At 57.1% G+C, this 22022-nt stretch overlaps 7 protein-coding genes across 7 annotated transcripts; 4 read left to right on the top strand and 3 right to left on the bottom strand.

Annotated features, from left to right (window-relative positions):
* Positions 1–487: 487 nt before the first annotated feature.
* Positions 488–2284, bottom strand: BBK36DRAFT_1183717 (hypothetical protein; the record flags this gene model as incomplete). Its single annotated transcript, XM_024896366.1, has 3 exons — positions 488–1707; positions 1798–2072; positions 2127–2284. 3 exons carry the CDS (start codon positions 2282–2284, stop codon positions 488–490), a joined length of 1653 nt encoding a protein of 550 aa, XP_024746177.1.
* A 275-nt stretch (positions 2285–2559) lies between these two features.
* BBK36DRAFT_1172150 (UreD-domain-containing protein) lies at positions 2560–3628 on the bottom strand (the record flags this gene model as incomplete). Its single annotated transcript, XM_024895689.1, has 2 exons — positions 2560–2583; positions 2642–3628. 2 exons carry the CDS (start codon positions 3626–3628, stop codon positions 2560–2562), a joined length of 1011 nt encoding a protein of 336 aa, XP_024746178.1.
* A 636-nt stretch (positions 3629–4264) lies between these two features.
* BBK36DRAFT_1127717 (STAG-domain-containing protein) lies at positions 4265–8003 on the top strand (the record flags this gene model as incomplete). Its single annotated transcript, XM_024891545.1, has 3 exons — positions 4265–4670; positions 4785–4993; positions 5106–8003. The coding sequence occupies 3 exons, from the start codon at positions 4265–4267 to the stop codon at positions 8001–8003; spliced, it is 3513 nt and encodes a 1170-aa protein (XP_024746179.1).
* Positions 8004–8610: 607 nt separating this feature from the next.
* On the bottom strand, positions 8611–10852 carry BBK36DRAFT_1172152 (hypothetical protein; the record flags this gene model as incomplete). Its single annotated transcript, XM_024895690.1, has 4 exons — positions 8611–9401; positions 9455–10436; positions 10494–10633; positions 10699–10852. The coding sequence occupies 4 exons, from the start codon at positions 10850–10852 to the stop codon at positions 8611–8613; spliced, it is 2067 nt and encodes a 688-aa protein (XP_024746180.1).
* Positions 10853–11796: 944 nt separating this feature from the next.
* On the top strand, positions 11797–13858 carry BBK36DRAFT_147028 (ARM repeat-containing protein; the record flags this gene model as incomplete). The annotated part of the gene is made up of 3 exons (XM_024897543.1): positions 11797–12045; positions 12371–12880; positions 12947–13858. Exons 1-3 carry the CDS (start codon positions 11812–11814, stop codon positions 13856–13858), a joined length of 1656 nt encoding a protein of 551 aa, XP_024746181.1. The 5' UTR covers positions 11797–11811.
* A 1379-nt stretch (positions 13859–15237) lies between these two features.
* On the top strand, positions 15238–19413 carry BBK36DRAFT_1128228 (P-loop containing nucleoside triphosphate hydrolase protein; the record flags this gene model as incomplete). Its single annotated transcript, XM_024891590.1, has 2 exons — positions 15238–19057; positions 19163–19413. 2 exons carry the CDS (start codon positions 15238–15240, stop codon positions 19411–19413), a joined length of 4071 nt encoding a protein of 1356 aa, XP_024746182.1.
* Positions 19414–20215: 802 nt separating this feature from the next.
* On the top strand, positions 20216–21130 carry BBK36DRAFT_1127932 (HIT-like protein; the record flags this gene model as incomplete). Its single annotated transcript, XM_024891568.1, has 2 exons — positions 20216–20647; positions 20786–21130. 2 exons carry the CDS (start codon positions 20216–20218, stop codon positions 21128–21130), a joined length of 777 nt encoding a protein of 258 aa, XP_024746183.1.
* Positions 21131–22022: the final 892 nt, after the last annotated feature.

Here is a 22022-nt window from a genome sequence, read left to right on the forward strand (position 1 = left end):
TTGAATTGACACATGCTATCGATCTTTCATTTTCCCGCCTGCTCGGACCAGCAGGGCATTGTTTTTCTCAAACGTGGCTGACCGAAATACTACTGCCTTTCTTTCGGAAGCCAGCCGTATCTAATTTAGAGATGGGAATAACAAGAGCGACGAGGGCCCTGGATATCGTGTGTTGTTCTCGTTATCGAGTAGAATGTAGATAGTAGCGCAAAGTCAGCGAGAAATCCTCTCAACTCTCAATATTCAGTGCGGCTAAGCAAAGGCTGTGAGTAGGTAGGATAGGAGTTTACGGCCTCCAAGCTGCAAAAGCTCCTCGGCGGTGGGAGGGCATATCGCGGCGAGAAGGAAAGAAGAGAACGATGTAAGGGATGAGAATATGCACGAGAGATAGAATGATCATCGAACGCATACGGCCAGCAATAACATATATTCCCTTCGTCATGCGATTGCCGTCGCTGAATTTGTTCATGCTTCGTTATGTTTGTCTTTATTGACTCCCATCCGGGATTTCGAGCTCCTCGGGCGCAACCTCCCACTCCTCCTCCTCGCTCCATATCGGCGCCAGCACGAACCGCCCCATGATCTTGCCCATGCCGATGCTCTCGCCCGTCGTCACGCCGTTCTGCGGCTTCTCGTCCGACTCCTCGACGATGACGGCCGTCGTCAGAAAGTTCATGCCCGCCGCGGGACTCATCTCCAGGATGCGGCCGCCCCAGTCCAGCTCCACCTTGCCCGACCTCCGGACGTTGAGCCGGCCGATGAGCCCCCCGTTGGAGAGCGCCTGCGTCCGGAAGCCGTGCCTGCGCTCTTCCTCCTCGTCCTCGTCCTCGTCGTCGTCCGATGATGACTCGCCGCCGCCGCCGCCCTGCTGCGTGAGATCGACGGGCGTCGCGGCTCCGCTTAGCGGCGTTGCGTGCAGGCTGGCGCTGGCGTGCTGCTCCTCCTCCTTGACCTTGATGCGAGGCTGGGGCGCGGCAACCTGCTTCAGAGGGGGCAGCAGCGGGGGGAACTGGAACAGATACAGCCGGCCGTCCTTGTTGGCCGTCTCGTCGCCCTTTTCGTCGCCCTCCCCGTTGATCGTGATGGCGCCGAGCTCGCTGGCCAGCAGGCTCAAGTCTGTGCGAATCATATTCTCCTCGGGGTCTTGCGCAACCGGCTTCTTGGCCTTCGCCCTGGCCAGAGGCTGCTGCTGCTGCTGCTGCTTCTTCTTCTCATCTGTAGCTGGTTTGGTGTCGACGTCCAAGTCCATTGTATCGTCTGTCGGCTCCTTCTTGACCCTCGCGGCCCCTCCTTTCCAATCGCCCTCTTCAGGCTGGTCAACCGGCGGTAATGACCCTTCGCCATCCACCCAGAGGCTCTCTTCTTCGCCCGCTGCGTTCGCGTTCGCCTTCTCCGCCGCCTCCAGTTCTGCAGCTGTCGCAACCACGACGGGCGCCTCTTTGTGTTCTCGCCGGAGGATGCCCATGGGCATGACGCTCCCCGTCCGGGATTGCAGCGCAGTCAGCATGGCCTCGTCCTCGCTATCCAGCTCGCCCTCGTGCGCCATCGTGTGCAGTTTGTCGGCGTTGATTCTTGCTTCTCGGAAGCCCCCTTCGCCGGAAAATCCATACCCTGACCCGGACTTGGCCTCGAATTTGCCGGATCTCGCGAAACTGCCGCCTCCTCCGCCGCCGCCGCCGCCGCCCGCTCCGAACCAGCCTCCGCCAGCTGGGCCACCTGTATTTCAGAACCTGTTAGTATCGCCGACACACATGCCCAACTTCGTCGCTGCATAGATCCAAAGCTCAAGCAACGTACCTGGACCTCCCATCCCTGATGAAAACGGCCCGCTGGCTCCGGCTACCGGCCGGCCAAAGGCGCCGCCCCTGCTCCCCATGGCATCGCCGCGACTCCGCTTGCTGCGGAATCGTGACCGGCCTCTGGCGCGCCTCTCTTCTGCCGCCCTCTCGCTCGCCTTCTGCTGCTCCTGCTGGGCCAATGCGTCTCGCTCCGACTCGTCTCGTCGGACGTTTTTGGGTCTGAACCTCCCCGTCGAAGCTGCTGCGCGCGCCGCCCGAGCTGATGTCGCTCCCCTCCGGACCGTCGAGGCCGCGGGCTGTGATGAAGCGCCCTGCTCGGCGCCTGACTCTGGCAGTCCCATGGTTGCCAGCGGCGCCGCGCTGCTGCTTGTCGAAGGCTGTTGCTCCTGGCTGTGGTTCGAGTCGTCGGCGTCGGGCTGGGATCGTGACGAGGCTGAGGCGCCGCCTCTCCGGACGCCTCTGGCTGTGGTTCTCCCGCGAACCATTGCTGTGACTGTGTGAGTTGAGCGGTGATTGAATTCGCCAAAGAGTCGCGACAAGTTCCCGTCTTGAATGATGGAAAATTCAAAAGTTTTGGCGGGGCTCTGGTTTAGTGCTGCAACTGTCTGTCCAGGTGGGGGACGACGGCCGAGAAATAATATACATACATACTACAAACACCCCCCCTGTAATGGGCTTAAGTTGCTGGTTGGGTGTCTGTACTCTGTAAACTCCAGCTGGTTTGCTGTACGAGTACGTGATGATGATGAAGTTCAGTGCCTCAGTAAAAGAAATTGATGGTTCTCTTGTATGCAAGCGAGCTTTGATTACTCCTCTTGGTGGGTTCTTTCATGGGAACCAACTCCAACGCACATGAGAGCCGCATCACCAAAATAGCTGGCGATGCTCCCTTGTCTCGCCAACATTGTGCCAATCCACGACCGTCCAGCCTCCACCGTTGCGGCCCCAAACTTGACAATGACACACCCCCGGACCTGGGCCGCTGACCAGAGGATGCCCTGCTGCCTCTCCATCTCGATTCTCTGTGCTCGCCACCGCTCAAACTCCGGCTTCTCCCCAGAGTCGTTTTCTCGATCCTCCCGTGATCGAAAGTCGCGAGATCCTATCCGGGGCAGCGCGGCGAATTCGGCCATGAAAAAGTCTCCCATAGACGCCATGACGGGCCCTGTGAGTATAAGAGTCCCCAAGACGCTCAACCCGTGCATCGTCTCTTTCAGCTGTAGACCAGCCACCTTGCTGGCATCCTGGCTCAAGATGACGTTGTCTCTGATCAGCAGCCTCCCCCTTTGTCCCGGGTCGGCCCCCTGTGTCCAGACTTCGTTGCGCCCCGTCCATCTCGTGAAGCTCCAGTCCTCCCCGCGCGCCGCCCTTCCCTGCGTCACCCAGTCCAGGAGGCACAGCGATGCCCGCTTGCCCACGGTGAAGACCTGAGCCTGCTCGTACACGCTGTCTTCGAATGGCTGGACGGGATCCGGGAGGAGGCAGACGGCGGCCTCTTCATCCACTTGCACCTGCAGCCTCTGGCTGGTCACGATGTCGGGCGTTGCAGACTTGAATATCTTGGTGTGGCCCTGAGTGACCAGGCTGAGGCTCGCTCCGCGGCGGACGTGGATAGACAGCTTGACGCCGTCGCCGCCTACCAGGCCGCCTCCATAGGAGAGGAGAAAGACGAGGGCGGCCTTCTGGGCGACTGTGGGTGACGGTGCGATCAGCTTCAGAGGGTACTGGTAGCTGATGGTCTCGAGGCCGCTGCCACCGGCGGGGAGGCGTCCCACGACGATGCGGCCATCACCGGGGAGGGACGTTGACTTGGGGAACGGCGACGTCATGACAGTCCGGTCATTGTCTGTGTGGCCGTGTTACGAGGGCATTTGAAGGGTTGATATACATGAGATGCGGCTGCTTATCTATCTGTGACTAGAGTAGTAAGGTAGGTAGATGATGGGGGTTCGTGAGGGTTATCTTGGGCAGTATCTAGCGCATGTCATCTCCTCCATCAGCGGTAGCAAGAAGAAAGCAGCATCGCCTCCCACAACCGCAGTTCCCACATACCACTCGAGATGTTACCATATAAAACGCCGATGAACAACTGAGCGACCAATCTATTTGAAGATGAAATTGCTAGCATTATCAGCAAGATACCGCATGTCCCGCCAGCTCATGCGCGCAAAGTGCAAGCTCAGTCGGTTTACTGCCCAGCCGGGACTAGAGCCGCCAGGACCAGGCACTGCCGACGTTCAGCCGGCCCCAGAGTGGGCTGCTCTCTGCCCGCCTCGAAACCCCCAACCAAAAGCAAATGGCCAGCCAGAAGCAACCCGCTGCATGAACACACAAGACGAACGCGGTCCGTCGCCAGAGATCCTTCAGCCTCGCCGCAATCTGCCCGCATCTCTGCTGCCGCCCGGCCTGGCACTCGAGCCGCATGAAGCCATCCAGCGCACAATCGCCCTGCTAGACCCGACACAATGGACGCCAGCGCAACCGCGTCTCCAGAGCCGGAGGCGCGTCGTCGGTCCGGACGCGTCGTCAAAGCTCCCACCAAGTACGCGCCCGAGCCGACAGCGCCGGCGGCGAAGCGCAAGCGGAACGACGACGAGGTCGACGACGACGCCGGAGAGGGCGCCGAGAACGGCGATGGCGCCTCGGACGAGGACATGAGCGATGTCGCCAGCGACGCCGACAGCGACCAGGACCATCCTGCGCCGAAGCCGCGAAAGGCGGCGCAAACCAGCCGCGCAAAGAAGCCGAGCACCAAGAAGCCCAAGATCAACGGCTCCCGGCCGGCCATGTCGGGCACCATTGCGCGCATCCCCAGTCGGCCCAAGAAGACGGTCCGCATCGACGCTGGAGAGAAGGGAACCGGGCTGTTTGGTATGTCGAGACTCTGATCATCAGCTTTCCCAGCTTTGCCCCTCTGCTCTCTCCCTCCTTTCCCCGGCCTCCTATCGCTTCCCCACTGACACTAGCACTTTATTCTGCTCACAGCCGACATCTTTGCGTCCGGCGATTCTGCTCAGTTTGTTGCCAAGCAATGGCTCGAGACATACAAAGAGAGCGATGCGGCTGCCTTGGGCGATCTCGTCAACTGTATCCTGCGATGCGCCGGCTGTGACCTGGAGGTGACGGTCGATGACATTCGCGACCCGGAAAACATCCCTAACCGACTGGTGGATCTGCAAAATGTGTATCAAGAGGTGCGTTAATGAAGATCTGGTGGTCAAGTCCAAGTCTACCAGCTCCATGTGGGAGGACAAGTAGCAATAAAAGATGGCAACATGGCTAACTAGCTACCTACTACCTATGCAGCAACAAATCGTCGACTACCCCTTGATCGCCCGAGCCAAGTCCACTCGATCATTCCGAGATCTGCTCATCAATTTCTTCCAGGCCCTGGTTACTCTGCTGCACGAGACCGATGTCATGTACAAGGATGTCGATCTCGTCGACAACCTCCACGCTTGGTTGGCCAGCATGTCTTCTTCGCCGCTGCGTCCCTTCCGCCACACGGCAACGACGATTTCTCTCGCGGTTCAGTCTGCGCTTGTTGACATCGCCAGCATCCTCGACCGACGCATCGCCAGCATTGAGCAGCAGGCGCAGGCTGCGAAGCGCGGCAAAAACAAGAGCAAGGCCGACGAGATCCAGCGCAGCTTGGTCGAGGCCAACAACAATCGCAAGATCTGCAACGACGCTATCCAGTCATTCTTTGAAACCGTCTTCGTCCATCGGTACCGTGATGTCGATCCCAGGATTCGGGTCGAGTGTGTTGAGGCCCTCGGAACCTGGATTTGGAACCTGCCCACAGTCTTCCTTGAGCCCGGCTACCTGCGCTATCTGGGCTGGATGCTGTCTGACACCAACGCGGGAACGAGGCAGGAGGTGTTGAAGCAGCTCAACAAACTGTTCAAACGCGATGCGGAGCAGCTGGGTCACTTCATCGACAGATTTCGTCCCCGGCTTATTGAGATGGCGACGGTCGATGCTGATGTGTCGGTCAGAGTGGCTGCCATCTCGGTTATTGACTCGTTGCGGGCGGCTGCCATCCTGGAGCCTAACGAGATTGACGCCATTGGGAGGCTCATCTTTGACAGCGAGATCAGGGTTCGCAAGGCCGTGGTCGGCTTCTTCGTTGCCTGCGTTGGCGATGCGATAGACGGCAAGATTGAACAAATGGGTGGCTCCGATGTCCTGGAAGAACTGGATCTTGCTGGAGAAGACATCTACGAGGCCCCGAGGAAAGACTGGCTCAATCTGAAAGCTTTGGCCGAAACACTCACCATCTATGATACCCAGGTAGAGCAGACTCAGCGGACAGGGGGGCTCTCAGTGGGGCTTGATGTTGACCTGCTGGAGAGCACCATGCCCGACACGAGGATTTCTCTGGCGTCTCAAGTGCTCTACGACAGAATCCCGGAAGTCAAGTCCTGGCAGATCCTGGCCGGCTATCTCCTGTACGACCACACGACGAGTACCAAGTCCAAATCCAAATCAAAGAAGAGCAACCCGTCCGAGGATGCATTCAAGAAGGCGGTTGCCCCCACCGCCGTGGAAGAGAAGATACTCCTTGATGTCTTGAGCTCCGCCATCAAGTCGAGTCTGCTACAAATCTCCGAGCAAGACAAGAGCAAGAAGCGTGGCCCTCGCTCCGAAGCAGCCGACGCCCAGGAAGAGTTGGCGCTGGAGTTGGCCACGAACATTCCCAAACTGCTGAGCAAATATGGTGCCGAGCCTGAGACGGCGGCCATCGTCCTTCGGCTGGAGCGCTATCTCCAACTGGACTCTTTCCAGCAGTTGCGGCAAGACACTAGCATATACGAAAAGCTGCTCGATGAGGTCATCACGCAGTTCAACAGACACGACGACAAGAGGGTCTTGGCCGAGGCAGCAGCTGCCTTGTTGCATGCTCGGCAGTTCGAAGAGCTGGAGGAACTGACTGACAGCAAGCTATCCGTTCTGTGGGAAGTGGTCATCAACTCCCTCCGCAGCTTTGACACGACATGCGAGCTCTCCGCCAGAGGTAATCTGGAAGAAGCACCGCTCCAGGAGCTGTCCACCATCTTGACAAAGATCAGCCAACTGGCTAGTATATCCGACTGCGTTGACTACCTCGAGATTGCGCCGTCCAAGGGTGATTCCACGTCTCCGGCGATCCAGATACTGGTCAACATTGTTCACCGCGGAGAGTTCGAGCCTCTGGAAGACGACATTGACAACTTGGAAGACGAAGTGGTAACTTTGGCAATTAAGGCCTGCCAGTTTTACTTCATGTGGAAGACGCGCAACCTGAGCAAGCAGCTGACGTCGGGCTCCGGCATCGCCGACGAAGAGCTCGACAGCCTGTCCGTTCTGCGGCAAACCTACCGCAAGCACTTGATCACGACGTTCTCTTCTCGAGCTTCCATTGACCAGCTCCGCCTGTTCGCTACCGGCAGCCTCTGCGACCTGCACCTGACCTTTGCGTCGTTGCGCCCGGTAATAGCTCGCCCGTCAAGTTCCGCATCTCGGCCGGGCGGCAGCGAAAAGTTCAAGGTTCTGGTTCAGCAGATGGAGTCCAGCCTCGTTCCCGAACTGACGGCCATCTTCGACGGTGCTGAGAAGCAGTATGCGAAGAAGGCCAAGAAGGACAGGATACTGAACGAGCCCGCAGAAGACGAGGACCCTGTCGATGACGAAGAGTCCTCTGACGACGAGGAAGAGGACGAGAATCTGTCCAAGGAAGAGCGGCTCGCCGCCGAACTCAAGGCCGAAAAGGCCCTGTGCGAATTGACTGCCAAATACGTCCTCGTCATCACGGCGGACCTCATCGATCCCAAGGGCGGCCAGGTCAACAAGCTCAAGCGGCGGCTGCAGCGCAACGCGACCAAGCTGGGCCACAACTTCAAAGAAGTCGTCGCCTACCTCGACGCGGAGAAGATGAGCAAGCGCAACAGCAAGAAGGCCGCCGCCAAGTCGACGACGACGGCACCGGCAGAAAAGCCGCAGAAGCCAGCCCTGAGCGCGGAGACTGTCCACGATGAGGACGACGACGACGACGACGAGGAGGACATCTTTGAGGATGCCGCGCCGGAAGAGGGAACGAGGGAGGATCTTCGGAGGAGGGGCCTGCTGGATGACGATCCTATCGAAGATGATGAGGACGAGGAGCAGCAGGATGCGGAGAGGCAAAATGACGATGCAGATGATGATGATGTGATTGGAGATTGAGTGGGAAGCAGGCAAATGAGGAGAAGTTGAATGAATAAGGGTAAAAAAACAAAGGAAAACACAAAAGGAACGAGGGATGCGGAAAAAAAAAGTCTCTCGTTGTGGATGGACATGACCGGTTTGTTTGATTTATTCAACCTATGCTACGGCGGTTTCAGGGGGGGGGGGGTTGTCTTTTTTCCTTCTTCTCAATGCCAGGGTATCAAGCTTGTTGTACTTTTCTTTCGCGTTACGTCTATGCTCTTCATTTTCTCTCTATCATTCTGTTTAAGATTTACGATTCAGTACTTCTCTCTCTTTCTCCGCCCTGTTTCGGTTGATTTTTGATTTCTTTTGAATGAAGCCCAAGGGGGGTGAATCATGAGGGCAGATGAGGGATCTAGATGGAATTGGTGCAAGCTTGACCATCTGGTTGGCACTGGATGCTGGCATATTGATATAAAGAGGTGTGCAGACAGTCAATGAATTGCGTCTCAATTCTTTTCTACGCCCTCATTGAGTAACTATATCATAGTACATAAAACATCAACACGCTGGACTGATCCACTCAACTGCAGCTTGTTCAGATCTAACAGAAAACCTGTCAAGGCTCTCAACAACTCCCTACTCAGTCATACGCAATCCTCGTTCCAAAAAGCCCAAACATCCTCTGCCACCTCTTTCCCTCACCGGCATCAGCCTTGCGCGGATCCTCCTCGGGAACCTCCACCCCGTACTGGCGAATGCAGCATGCAAACGGCATGGTGCGGACCTGCGTCACTGGTGGCTCGTCGTCGACCTGCATCTGTGCCGCCGCGCCGCGCTCATCGTCGTCGGAGCTATGCGAGGGGGGCTGGTTTGCCCCTCTGTTTGCCAGAGCGGCCCGGCGGCGGCGGCGTCTGTTTTCTCTTTCCAGCGTCTTCTTTTCTTCTAGCTCGCCCCATAGGAGGGACAGCCGGTGACGTAGAGTTTCGAGCTCGTGCTGATTCTTCCGCAGGTCAGAAGCGTCCATGTTGACGAGACACTGCGCAGAAAAGTTGTTCACTGCGACCCAGATGGTTCTTCTCTCCCCTTGGTTGATCGCGTGAGGGCTCGCATCTTCCAGTTCCAGGAAGAACTGCCATTCCCACACCCGCGTCGCGGTATCGTCCGCCGCTGACTCTCCTCCGGACTCTGAGCCGTCCTGGTCCGGCTCCTCATTATCGGAAAGCATGTCGTATTCTGTGGCCCGCCTTGGCCGAGCAAAGTCTTCGAGATCGGGGGGCATGAAGTTGACAACCCGAACATGTGCTCGGTAGTTCTTGTTCACAAAGGGGAGCCGTAGTTTGACTTGCTGGCCTTTGATGTCCGTTTCCAAATACATGGGCTCTAGAATGCTGTCAATGGTGCTGATGGCCTTGTCTTCATTTTCGCATTTCACTATTTGAGTTAGTCACATCGCATAGCAGACAATAAAAGGCAGGGACGCGTACCGTGTGTTAACGTAGTTGGGGCTGGGGCGGTAGCAGGCACTACACTCGGCTCATCTTGTCCTATAGACTTCTTCTTGTTCCTCTGCCTGGTCTTTTTGGACTTCTTTGACTTGTCGCTTGATGCTGGCTCCATCTCGACCAGCTGGCTTTTCCTCTTCTGTCCGGCTATTGCTGCGTCGGATAAATCCTTGAGGCGGTCTCTCTTCTCCCGTTCATAGTCGCGTTTGCGGCGGATGGCCTCCTTCAGGCGGGGATCAGGAGCGTCTGTATCTCTGACGTCCATCTGCTGGATGTTGATCTTTTGACTCGACGACCCCCTGTCTTCCCTCAAGAAACCCTCGAGATTGGCGGCGTTGCGCCCGAATTTGATTTGAAGGTTCCGAAGCAGTACCCAAGAACCCGCAGAGAGCCCCTGCTCCCTGATTACCGACGTGTGCGGATCGTAGCAGGTGACCTGCATGCTTCGCTTCCCAAAAGGCCCCTTCCACTCTCCGCCGCCGCCGCCGCCGCCGGCTCCGGCCCCATAGGGCAACGAAGCAATATAGCTGTCCTGTCCCTGGAGAGCATCAAGCCCCTTGTACGTGAAGTGGAAAAAGTGGTCGTTCTCAGTGTAGTCTGATACCCACAGAGTGACTCTGTCACCGGTGTCGTATGGCTGCCTGACCAGTTGAACTACTACGTCGGCAAAGGTGCCATCCCGGACGTCCTTTAGTTCCTTGGACTTGCCTGTGTGGATGGCGGATTTCGCCTTCATGTCCTGGAACTCGGCCTCAGTCGGAAGACTGCTCTTGTCGATTGAATGATAGAGATGTGAGACATACTCATGCACGACCTGTCCAGGGCTATGAGCTGTCTTTCTGGACAAAGGGCGCAACGCCTGTAAGGCCCCCTCTGACGGACGTGGAATCTCACTTGACGAGTACAGATGAATGTCGGTGGTCCGGTGCGTCACCAGCGAGAGCTCGTTGGCGTGAGATTGCAGCTGGCATTATACTTAGCAATGTCGAACTACCGTGTTCAACAGAAAGGACTGCCCAACCTTGGCTTGATAGAGCACAATCACGTCACCGACGTTGGGACTGGGCATCTCACTCTCTGGCCGAAAGATGTTGATCGTGATGGCGTCGAAGGATGCATCTTCAATAGAACGATCAAACAGCTTGATCTCACACTTCCAATCTGGAGACAAGACAGGCACTTAGATATCGCAGCCCTGAACTTGCGGAGAGCAACTGAACGCTTACCGGTCCCTCTGGTGGGAACAGGGGTTCTAAAGTCCTTGACAACGCCAATGACATTCAGGAGGTTTCCGACTCCGCGCTTGCGGTCCAGTATGTCTCGGACCGTGATGAAGCCGCTGGGCAGAGAGTTCTGCCGCTTGTTGACGTGGGGAGCCATTGTTGAGCATGGCGTCGATTAAGCGCTTGGAAGGCTCAGCCTCGTCTGAAGCATAATTGGGAGGCTATTCGGCACAGTGCATATCGGCCAGGAGGCCTCGACTGCCGCAGACAAGCGATTGGCGGATTGGATGACAAGGAACGCGTGTGAAGGCGATGAAACCGCGTCTTGATAGAGGCGTCTGCTTTAGTAAGTGGGAGCACTGTGTGAGGAAGAGCTGTTGGCAAGGCGCGAGAGCACGTGATGGCGATGGGGAGAGGGGCCCTCGGTATCAATACAAGCCTCATGTATCTTGTCCAGCCGTTGACATGTTGAGCGGATGTCGTACATACCAAGGGCAAAAGTGATTCATTTTCTGCTATCTATCTACTACTAGTACTAGTATTTATATCAAATCCACAATAATCAATAGGTACGGGAGACATGTACATAATCTGTCTTCCCTGCTTCCGTCGCAGGGAGTGAATCAAGCTGGATGACAGGCGGCGGGTGGCTTGCAACCACTAACACAGTCTACCCAGCGGCGCTCACTAACCGCGCGTCCCAAGCAAGTACTCGACGATAACGGGCAGCAGCATGCCACCATTAGCTCAGCCGTGCCACCCTGATGCCTTAGGCATCACATCCGGGCGGCTGCGACAGAGCTTTTAGCGGCGGCTTCAGCGTCCTGGCCGCCCGGAACGGGCAGTAAAGCCTGGCCCAGCACCTGAGTTTTGACCTGTGCTTTGCCCCAGCCTGCAGCCCTCCCCTCCCTCTCATCGCCAGAACTTTTTCCTCCCCATCTGCACAACTGCTCCGGAATAGCAGGGACGCACCTTGATCCAACAGCAGCCCTCGTCGACGGTGCCATCGCCGGCATCCTCAAATCGCCCCCGCGCAGCATCGCTCAGTCTGACTATCCCTGCTCTTTGTCACTCTCTGCCGTTCGTCTTGCTGGCCAGCAGCGCATCGTCAGCACCATGGCGGACCGATACATCCCAGAGCATCGCCGCACCCAGTTCAAGGCCAAGAACACGTTCAAGCCTGACGAGCTCCGTCGCCGCCGCGAGGAGCAGCAGGTCGAGATCCGCAAGGCCAAGCGCGAGGAAAACCTAGCAAAGCGACGAGGCATCGGCACTGGCGACAGCCGCCCTGGCGCTTCCCTCGGCGCCGCCCCCGACAGCGACGATGAGTCTGCCCCTACCGAGTCTCAGGTACGCACAGCTCAAGCCTTTCCTCTTCTGCCGTCTGCCCGCCGCGATGCCCTCACACGGCGCTCCGTCCGTCTGCATTGCAGCAGCCCTTTGCTGTGATGCTGTGCTTTTGCTTGTGATGTGGGGGATTTCTGACTGAACCCCACATCCTTGGTGGCGGGCGCTCTGACCGACTTGGCTGGCAGCTGCTGCACATCAGCTGCTTTGCAGGCTTGTTCCATATAGCCGGAAAGCAGGAATGCTGAACTCGGCATTGCGGCGGGAGAAAATATTGATGATAACGATGATGCCCTTCAGAGAGTCACTGCTAACATGACATCAACAGCTGAACGAGGATCTTCCTCAGATGGTTGCTGGCGTCTTCTCCGACCAAATCGATCAGCAAATCCAGGCCACCACCAAGTTCCGAAAGCTTCTGTCCAAGGAGCGCAACCCTCCCATCGAGGAGGTCATCAAGACTGGCGTCGTCAGCCGCTTCGTCGAGTTCCTGCGATCACCCCACACCCTGGTGCAGTTCGAAGCCGCCTGGGCCCTTACCAACATCGCCTCCGGCTCGGCTACCCAGACCCAGGTCGTCATCGAGGCCGGCGCCGTTCCCATCTTCGTCGAGCTCCTTGGCAGCCCTGAACCCGACGTGCGAGAGCAAGCCGTCTGGGCTCTCGGCAACATTGCCGGCGACAGCCCCCATTGCCGCGACTATGTCCTGAGCTGCGGCGCCCTCAAGCCTCTGTTGGCCCTGCTCGGCGACAGCCGCAAGCTCAGCATGCTCCGCAACGCAACCTGGACTCTGAGCAACTTCTGCCGTGGCAAGACCCCGCAGCCCGATTGGAACACGGTACGTACAGCTACTCATTGACTCTTTCTGCTTCTTATCAAGTCTCTCTAACACTGTCGTTCACAGATCGCTCCCGCTCTTCCCGTCCTGGCCAAGCTCGTCTACTCCCTTGATGATGAGGTCTTGATCGATGCTTGCTGGGCCATCTCGTACCTCTCTGACGGCTCCAACGACAAGATTCAGGCCGTCATCGAAGCCGGCATTCCCCGCAGGCTTGTTGAGCTTCTCCTGCACGCTTCCACCTCGGTGCAGACCCCCGCCCTTCGATCTGTCGGCAACATTGTGACTGGCGACGACGTCCAGACCCAGGTCATCATCAACTGCGGCGCTCTCCCATGCCTCTTGTCGCTCCTCAGCTCAACCAAGGATGGCATCCGCAAGGAAGCCTGCTGGACCATTTCCAACATCACCGCCGGAAACTCGTCCCAGATCCAGGCTGTGATTGACGCTAACATCATCCCCCCTCTGATTCACCTTCTGCAAAACGGCGATCTCAAGACTCGTAAGGAAGCTTGCTGGGCTATCAGCAACGCCACGTCTGGTGGACTTCAGAAGCCGGAGCAGATCCGATACCTTGTTTCTCAAGGATGCATCAAGCCCCTGTGCGACCTCCTTGCATGCCCCGACAACAAGATCATTCAGGTTGCCCTCGACGGCCTAGAGAACATCCTCAAGATAGGAGATCTGGACCGACAGGCCGCGGGTGAAGGCGCCGACTCTATCAACCGTTATGCGCTGTTCATTGAGGAGTGCGGTGGCATGGAGAAGATCCACGACTGCCAGAACAACGCCAACGAAGAGATCTACATGAAGGCGTACAACATCATCGAGAAGTACTTCTCCGACGAGGAGGAGAACGCAGACGAGGGCGCCCCTCAGCCCACCGGGGCCAACGGCACCTTTGGCTTCGGAACCAATGGTGGTGCGCAGTCTGGCGGGTTCAACTTTGCCAACGGAGGCGATTCCATGGACATGTAAGAAGTCGGCACTCTATTGTCATGACCTTTTACGATGCCTGGGATCTGGAATGCATCAAGCCGGAAGACTGCCCGGTGTCCAGAGTTGGTTGCCAATACCAATATCACAGCCCCCTTTCTCGCATACCCCCCACATTATTGTCATCAACACGAGCAGCAGACTACACTTCGTTTATTCATAGCTCTGCCTATAACCCCCCAAAAAACCCTTGGCAACAACACACACTAAACCCCCCTACCCCCCTAATTTGGCTTGGCAATTTATGCGAGGAGAGAAGAGGAAGAGAGAAGGAAGCAAAATTGCCCAGCCAGAAAGCAGGCCCTATGGTAGCTTGAAAGCTCCAGCCTGAGAAAGGAAATGCCGCGATTGAGGATGGAGCAGTCCAATTGAGTGAAGCAGGAAAACATTGGGCAAAAGTTTTGATGGATCCGGGTCTAGATGGCCATTGCCGTTGAAGAGCATGCAGGGACGCCTGCTTGACCCTCCTCCCCCCTTGTCAACTGCCTGCCCGCCTCGCCGCCTGCTTGTGTGTCTGGGTCCGGTAGCCTGATGACATATATCAAGGCGACACGGCAGAGAGAAGCCAGTGCCAGTGCATTGGGCTTCTGTTGGAAGAGTCGTTGAAGAAAAGAGACTGCTCTTGGTGCAACAATCAAGTGTTTGTGCATCTCTCATCTGCGCATACAGGTAGTAAAATAAGAGGCAGATTATCACATTCTGAAGTCCATGGTGGTTGAGAGTCATGGGAAAGAAGTGACTCCTGTGCCTTGAGATTTGTCGTTGAATCGCATCTGTCGTTTGTCCTGCAGACGCAATGACCCAGAGATGTAGTACTGTGTATGATACAGTGCTTGGACAGTGCTTAGATAACAGGTTTGGTGAGGGAGAAAAGCAGCACACGAGAGAAGGAAATCATGATGGTCTTGATTATGATTATTTTGCAGTCTACTCACATATTGATATCACGTTTTGGAGATACAACCCGACGTGTAGCCCCTGCAACAGCAATGCTCATGCAGGCATCACATGCATCCAGTCTCCAAGGGGCCGTTGGATCTGACCTACACAGTGCGCTACTTTGCGAGCCTGATCTCAGCCCCATAAAAAAATCGCCCGAATCACTTTGGGCGAATGGAGAGAAAAAGTTGAGGATGTAATACAAGGCCGAGCTTGTTGGGACAGGGAGGACCGCTCAGAGATCTCTCAGCGGGTGCACGTCTCTTGTTTTATTCTTGAATCTGATTCCGCCATACATATCTGCTGTGGAATCAGCTCGCCATCTCTGTTTGCGAGGGATATTGAAGAGGCGACATCCATCTCCTGCTTCCCCCCCTTCACCTGTTGGCGGCTCAACCAACAACTCACTTGATCTATATAGCATGGTAAAGAAGGGCAAGGTGAAGGCCGCCGCGCCGACACCAAGCCAAGCCTCTGCAGCATCCAAGGATGGAAACGGAGGCGCAAGCGGCAAGGGCAAAAAGGGACAAAAGGGCCAGAAGGGAGCAGCAGGATCAGATGCCGCCCCCGAAGCGCCGCCAGCGGCCGCCCCCAAGCCGACGGTGAAGCAGCTCATCGGGGGCTCGTCGTGGACGGGCAAGCTGCCGGTGAACCTGCTGAGCGAGCACTGCCAGAAGCAGAAGTGGGACAGGCCGGTGTACGACACGCGCAAGACGGCCGAGGGCTTCTCGGTGTGGGTGACGCTGAGCGCGCGGGACCCCAAGACGCAGCAGACGACGACGCTGGAGCCGTTCGAGATCCCGGCGACGCACAAGCACCTGCTGCTGCGCGACACGGCGCTCGAGGCCAAGCACGCGGCCGCCACGTACGCGCTGTTCCGGGTGTGCAGCATGCAGAACAAGCACACCGTCCTGCCGCCGGACTACAAGGCGCTGTGGAAGGACTTCCAGGCGCTCAAGGCGCAGGACGTCAAGGACGGCAAGGCCTGGATGTACGAGGCCGACCCCTTCCGGGCGCTGCTCGAGCGGCAGGAGTCCAAGGCGGCGGCGGAGAAGAAGCGCAGGGAGGTCGAGCAGGCAAAGGCCAAGGCCAGGGAGCTTCCCGGCGCGGCGGGCCTCGTGCTTCTGAGCAACGCGGGCAGCGGATCCGTCTCCAACGCGATGAAGGGGTGGACATCCGTGCCCAAGGTCGAGATGGGCAGGCAGACGAGGATCCAGCTGGAGGCCCTGCTACGAGACGGCGTGAGGTGGAACCCTCATGGCGTGACCATGCCTCCGGCCGAGAAGAAGAGCGTCGTTGCCGAGCTCAGCAAGCTAGGCTTCCGGCAGAGCCACGTGGCGGAAGCTGTGGAATACTGCAAGGACCGCCAGGAAACGCTCGAGTGGCTCTTGATTCACGTTCCCGAGGACGATCTCCCCCGGTGGGCTCTGCCGGAGAATTACTCTGCTGGCGTGACCATCGGAACGACAGACCTCAAGAGAGAGGGCACCATTCAGCGCCTGTCTCAGACGGGATACTCGGTCGAGCTGTGCACCCGCGTGTTGGATGACCACGGCGGCAATGAAGACGCAGCTGCCGAGGCGCTGCAGGGTATCCTCTTGCCAACGTCAGCCTCGGGCCAACAAGGGGCTGAAGAGTCAGGGGGCGACTTTCTGGACTTTGGAACGCCCCAGGAGCAATGGGACGAAGAAGTGGCGACGCTGGAGTCCATCTACGGCAACAGTTTCCGTCGAGAGGGAGATAGCATCATCCAGATCCGCCTCGAGTCGGTCAAGGATGCGCAGAACGGAGACGTGGAGACCTTTCTACAGGTCCGCAGGGGCTCGAGCTATCCGAGGCACCTCATCCTCGCCATCATTGCGAAGCTGCCTTCGTACATCAAGCTCAGCATAGTCAAGCGGATGCTGGCACACATTGAGGAGGACCTAAAGGACGAACCCGCCAAGATCTACCTCGTGGTGGACTGGATCCAGCACAACATCAACGGCATCATCGCCAACCCGGGCAAGCTTCTGGACATATCGGCCGTTTCCTCTGCTGCCTCCGAGACTCGACCGGCGACGTCTGTGGCGAGGAGTAAGCGCTCTCGGCCTCCACCAAGGGCTCTCAAATGGATTTTCGACGCCAAGAGCAAGGACGAGTGGCTTCGTCGGCAGAAAAGCCCGGCACAGAAGGAGATGATTACGAAACGCCAGGCCCTGCCAGCCTGGCAGATGCAGGATGCCATTGTGCAGACGGTCCAGAGGAACCACGTCACCATTATCAGCGGCGAGACAGGCTCAGGAAAATCGACACAGTCTGTGCAGTTTCTCTTGGACGACTTCTACGAAAGGGGGCTTGGCGGGTGTGCAAACATGATCGTCACCCAGCCGCGTCGAATCTCGGCGCTGGGACTGGCTGACCGAGTGGCCGAAGAGCGATGCTCGCGAGTGGGAGGTGAAGTCGGATATGCGATCCGCGGCGAGTCTCGGCAGTCGAGGGATACGAGGATCACCTTTGTCACCACCGGCGTGCTGCTCCGGCGGCTGCAGACGTCCGGCGGCCGAGTGGACGACGTTGTGGCGTCCTTGGCCGATGTCAGTCACATCATCATCGACGAGGTGCACGAGAGAAGTCTGGACACTGATTTCCTGCTGAACCTGCTTCGAGAGGTCATGATTCAGAAGAAGGATATGCTGAAGCTGGTGCTCATGTCGGCGACGCTTGATGCGGCCACGTTCAAGAGCTACTTTGAAACCGAAGGACTGAGCGTGGGAACCGTCGAAATTGCAGGGCGGACGTATCCCGTGGAGGAGTATCACCTCGACGACGTGATTCGCATGACGGGCTTTGGCGTGGATGGGCCTGACGACGGAATCTTCATCGGCGACGAGATGATGGGCAAGGTGATTCAGAAATTGGGCCATCGGATCAACTACAGCTTGATTACCGAAGCCGTCAAGGCAATCGACTACGAGCTATCGTACGAGAAGAACACGGGCGGCATCCTCATCTTCTTGCCCGGCGTTGGGGAGATTAACCAAGCCTGCAACAGTCTCCGATCCATCAGCTCACTCCACGTCCTCCCACTGCATGCCTCGCTCGAGACCAGGGAGCAGAAGAGAGTATTCTCCAGCCCTCCTCCCGGTAAACGAAAAGTGGTCGTGGCTACGAACGTGGCAGAGACGTCCATCACAATTGACGACATTGTGGTCGTGATTGACAGCGGAAAGGTCAAGGAGACGAGCTTCGACCCGCAGAACAACATGAGGAAGCTGGAAGAAACATGGGCATCCCAGGCAGCATGCAAGCAGCGACAGGGCCGAGCCGGCCGTGTCCAAGCGGGCAAGTGCTTCAAGCTCTACACGCAGAATCTCGAACAGAATATGGCGCCTCGACCCGAGCCCGAGATTAGGCGCGTGCCTCTGGAGCAGCTTTGTCTGTCAGTGCGCGCCATGGGAATGAAGGACGTGATCCGGTTCCTCGGCCGGTCGCCCACTCCGCCCGCAACGCCGGCGATTGAGGGCGCCATGACGCTGCTGCGGCGAATGGGGGCTCTGGACGGAGACGAGCTGACGGCCATGGGACAGCAGCTGGCCATGCTGCCGGCGGACCTGCGATGCGGCAAGCTCATGGTCTTTGGCGCCATCTTCGGCTGCCTGGACGACTGCATCACCATCGCCGCCATCCTGAGCACCCGGAGCCCGTTCGTTTCGCCGCAGGAGAAGCGTGACGAGGCGCGGGAAGCCCGCATGCGCTTCTACAGGGGAGACGGCGACCCTCTCACCGACCTGGAGGCCTTTACGCAGTGGGACGAGATGATGAGGGATCGAGGCACGCCGCAGCGCGACATCCGGAGGTTCTGCGAGGACAACTCCTTGTCCTTCCAGACGCTGACGGACATTGCCAACACGAGGAGCCAGTACTACGACGCCCTGACGGAGATTGGGATCCATACGCCCTCCTCCCAGGCGCCCGGTGCCCGCAACACGCTGCTGCTGAGGGCGCTGGTGGCCTCGGCCTTTACGCCGCAGATTGCGCGGATCCAGTATCCGGACAAGAAGTTTGCGAGCTCCATGTCGGGCGCCGTGGAGCTGGATCCGGAGGCGAGGGCCATCAAGTACTTTTGCCAGGAGCCCGGGCGGGTGTTTGTGCACCCCAGCAGCACGCTGTTTGGGAGCCAGGGGTTTTCGGGGAATGCGGCGTACATGTCGTATTTCAGCATGATTTCGACGACCAAGATTTTCATTCGGGATCTGACTCGTGAGTTTTGCCTCTCCTGGTTTCTGCTACTTTTCTTCCATTCTTGCTACTTTGTTACTGCCCGTTGTTTTCTGTTACTCCTCTTGAGTACTGACACGCCATCAGCCCTGAATGCGTACACGCTGCTCATGTTCTGCGGGCCCATCGAGCTCGACACGCTGGGCCGCGGCCTGTTGGTGGACGGATGGCTCAAGCTTCGGGGCTGGGCTCGCCTGGGCGTGCTGGTGGCCCGGCTGAGGGCCATGGTGGACAATCTAATTGCGGACAAGGTGGAGAATCCGGGGCTGGATCTGGCGGGGAGCAAGATTATCAAGCTGGTGATTAAGATGATTGAGCTGAACGGGCTGGATGCGTGATTGCCAGAGTTGAAGATGTTGATCCTTGGCCTCTTATTACGGGGGGGTGTTTACAATACTATAGAGAGGCCCGAGGGGGACTGTGAATGGCCGTGATACTACGCAACTGGTCTCTTATACTCGTTGGACGAAAAGAAGGCAGCTTGGATGAAGAATGAGAATGACAAGATGAAGCCAATCGGTTGTATGGCTTACAGTCGAGTGTTGTATGATGGCATAGTGAAGCCATGGCCGTGCTGTGGGGCTGCCCATTCAGGCACATGCCAGGCCAGCGTAGTACTACTCGTATTTGCACCAGCACATGCAATCGCCACAGCACTTGGACACCTCAAGCCATCGACTCAACTTAACTCAACTCACTCAACCTCGACCCTCACGTGCCCCCTCAGTCTTTTTCCATGTTTCGTCTCCCAGCATCGCAATTGGCGTCAATACACATCAATACGGTAAGCAGGTAATTAGTATTCTGCTTTCTTCTTTACCTGACTACTGCCGAACTCATCTTGGTCTCGATCAAAGAGAGGAAAACTGACAAACTCGGGTTATTGTGTGAGCACAGAATCGGCAGGATAAAGAGGATGCAGCAGCAGCAGCAGCAGGAAGAGGATGAACCGCCTTCGAAGCGGACCAAGCAGGATGCGTGTAGGTTGCGAACCTCATGACCGTCTCCTCACAACCCGTCCATCCCACCAACTCTCAAGCATTCTCATTCCCAACTCTCGTCATCCATCGTTTTCTCAACAAGAGGGCAAATAAAGGCTAAAAAAACCCATCTCTTCCTCTTGAAAAAGTCGCCAGACTCATGGCCCCCCAACCAAAACAACCATCACCACAATCCTCATCCCTTCCAACCTCATCAGCACTCAAACCCCGCTCCTCCTCGCGGCCGCCACACGCCTTCAAGAACCGCATGGCCCTCGGCGCCTACATCGACGCCCCCGAATCCTTCCCCCCCTCCGTCGTCATCTACCACAACGCCGACTTCGTCGTCATCCACGACCGCTTCCCCAAGGCCACGGTGCACATCCTACTACTCCCGCGGTCCCCCCAACACAGACTCCTGCATCCGTTCGAGGCCCTTCAAGATGTCGAGTTTCTGGGTAAAGTGAGGGCTGAGACGGAGAGGCTCAAGGTGCTCGCTGCGGGGGAGCTGCAGAGACGGTTGGGCAGGTTCAGTCGGGCTGATGCGAGGAGGGAGGCTGTTCTCAATGGGGAGGAGGAGGAGGCGGACCTTGTTGATGTTGGCGATGAGGCGGGAGAAGCTCACCACCACCACCATGAATCCAAACAACAGTCAAACCAAGATCCAGAAGATGCAGACGAAGACATCAAAGGAAAACAAAAGTCACGAGACGATGAATCGGGACAAGAGCCACAGCTCCCCCGGGGAAGAAACTGGCTCGCCGAAATCCGCTGCGGCGTCCACGCCGTGCCCAGCATGGGCCACATGCACGTCCACGTCTTCTCGCGCGACATGCACTCGCCCTGCATGAAGCACCGCAAGCACTACAACTCGTTCAACACGCCCTTTCTGGTGGACATTGCCGACTTCCCGCTCGCGAGGGAGGACGTCGGGCGCGGGAGGGGGGACGCCAGGGAGCAGGGCTTCATGAAGAGGGATCTCGTGTGCTGGCGCTGCGGGAGGAATTTCGGGAACCGCTTCAAGGAGCTCAAGGGGCATCTTGAAGACGAGTTTGAGCAGTGGAAGAGGGAGTGAGTTGAGTGAGTGAAACCTTGTACACTACAGTGATTGTGAGATGTTACGCGATATGAATCAGACACGAGGCACGCTGGGAACTGAATGTATGAGTATGAAAGAAAAAAACGAGATGCTGATATTTCCTGCCACTGCGCGCAGCTGCTTCATGGTGCCATAGATGATGATGAGGATGATGATGATTACAGGGCCGTGCAAGCAGATGAATAAAGATGACCAAAGCAACTCCCCCGACGTCTTGTGCTGCGTCTCCCAATTGTTTCGTTCGTCCAGCGCAGGCAAGCCAATTTCCTTGATAATACATTCGGAGCTCCCCCAAAACGCCTTCAGGCCCTTTGCCAGTCAAGATTGTGATTTCTTTGTGATTGTTTTGTTTTTCTCTGACCCAGACGTTGCACCTTGGAAAGACTTGTCCTCTCTTGCATCCAACCGTCCCATATCTTGTGCCGCACATTTCCATCCGAGCAAAGAAACATAACATAAACCGAACTCGCGCTCCACTCAAAGGCCTTTCATTCATCGTCATTGTCATAATCAACCTGATCCTCCTGCGGCAGCCAAAGACAGCATGGGATACCAGAATCAGCCAATAATGTTCTTGAATCGTGAGAACCACGCAGGTGATGTGAATGATGATGAAGGACCGACCTCGTATTCGGGAGACTGCCGCGGCGTGAGGGCCGATTTGGTCCCGGCGCGAGCACCACCAGACACGTCTACAAGGAAGAAAATATGGCTTTCGCGTGAGTGGCCCGGTTCTCTCTCTGCCACCATTCAGGTTGGCAGCGGTCGTGTTCTGGCGAACTCTAAAAAACCCAGAGGGTTCTGAGATTCGCCCGTTTGGTTATGGTGTTTTTGTGTGTGTATGTGTATGTGTGTGTGTATGTGTTAG

Source organism: Trichoderma citrinoviride (assembly GCF_003025115.1).
Source record: "Trichoderma citrinoviride strain TUCIM 6016 unplaced genomic scaffold BBK36scaffold_15, whole genome shotgun sequence".
Lineage (NCBI taxonomy): Eukaryota > Fungi > Ascomycota > Sordariomycetes > Hypocreales > Hypocreaceae > Trichoderma > Trichoderma citrinoviride.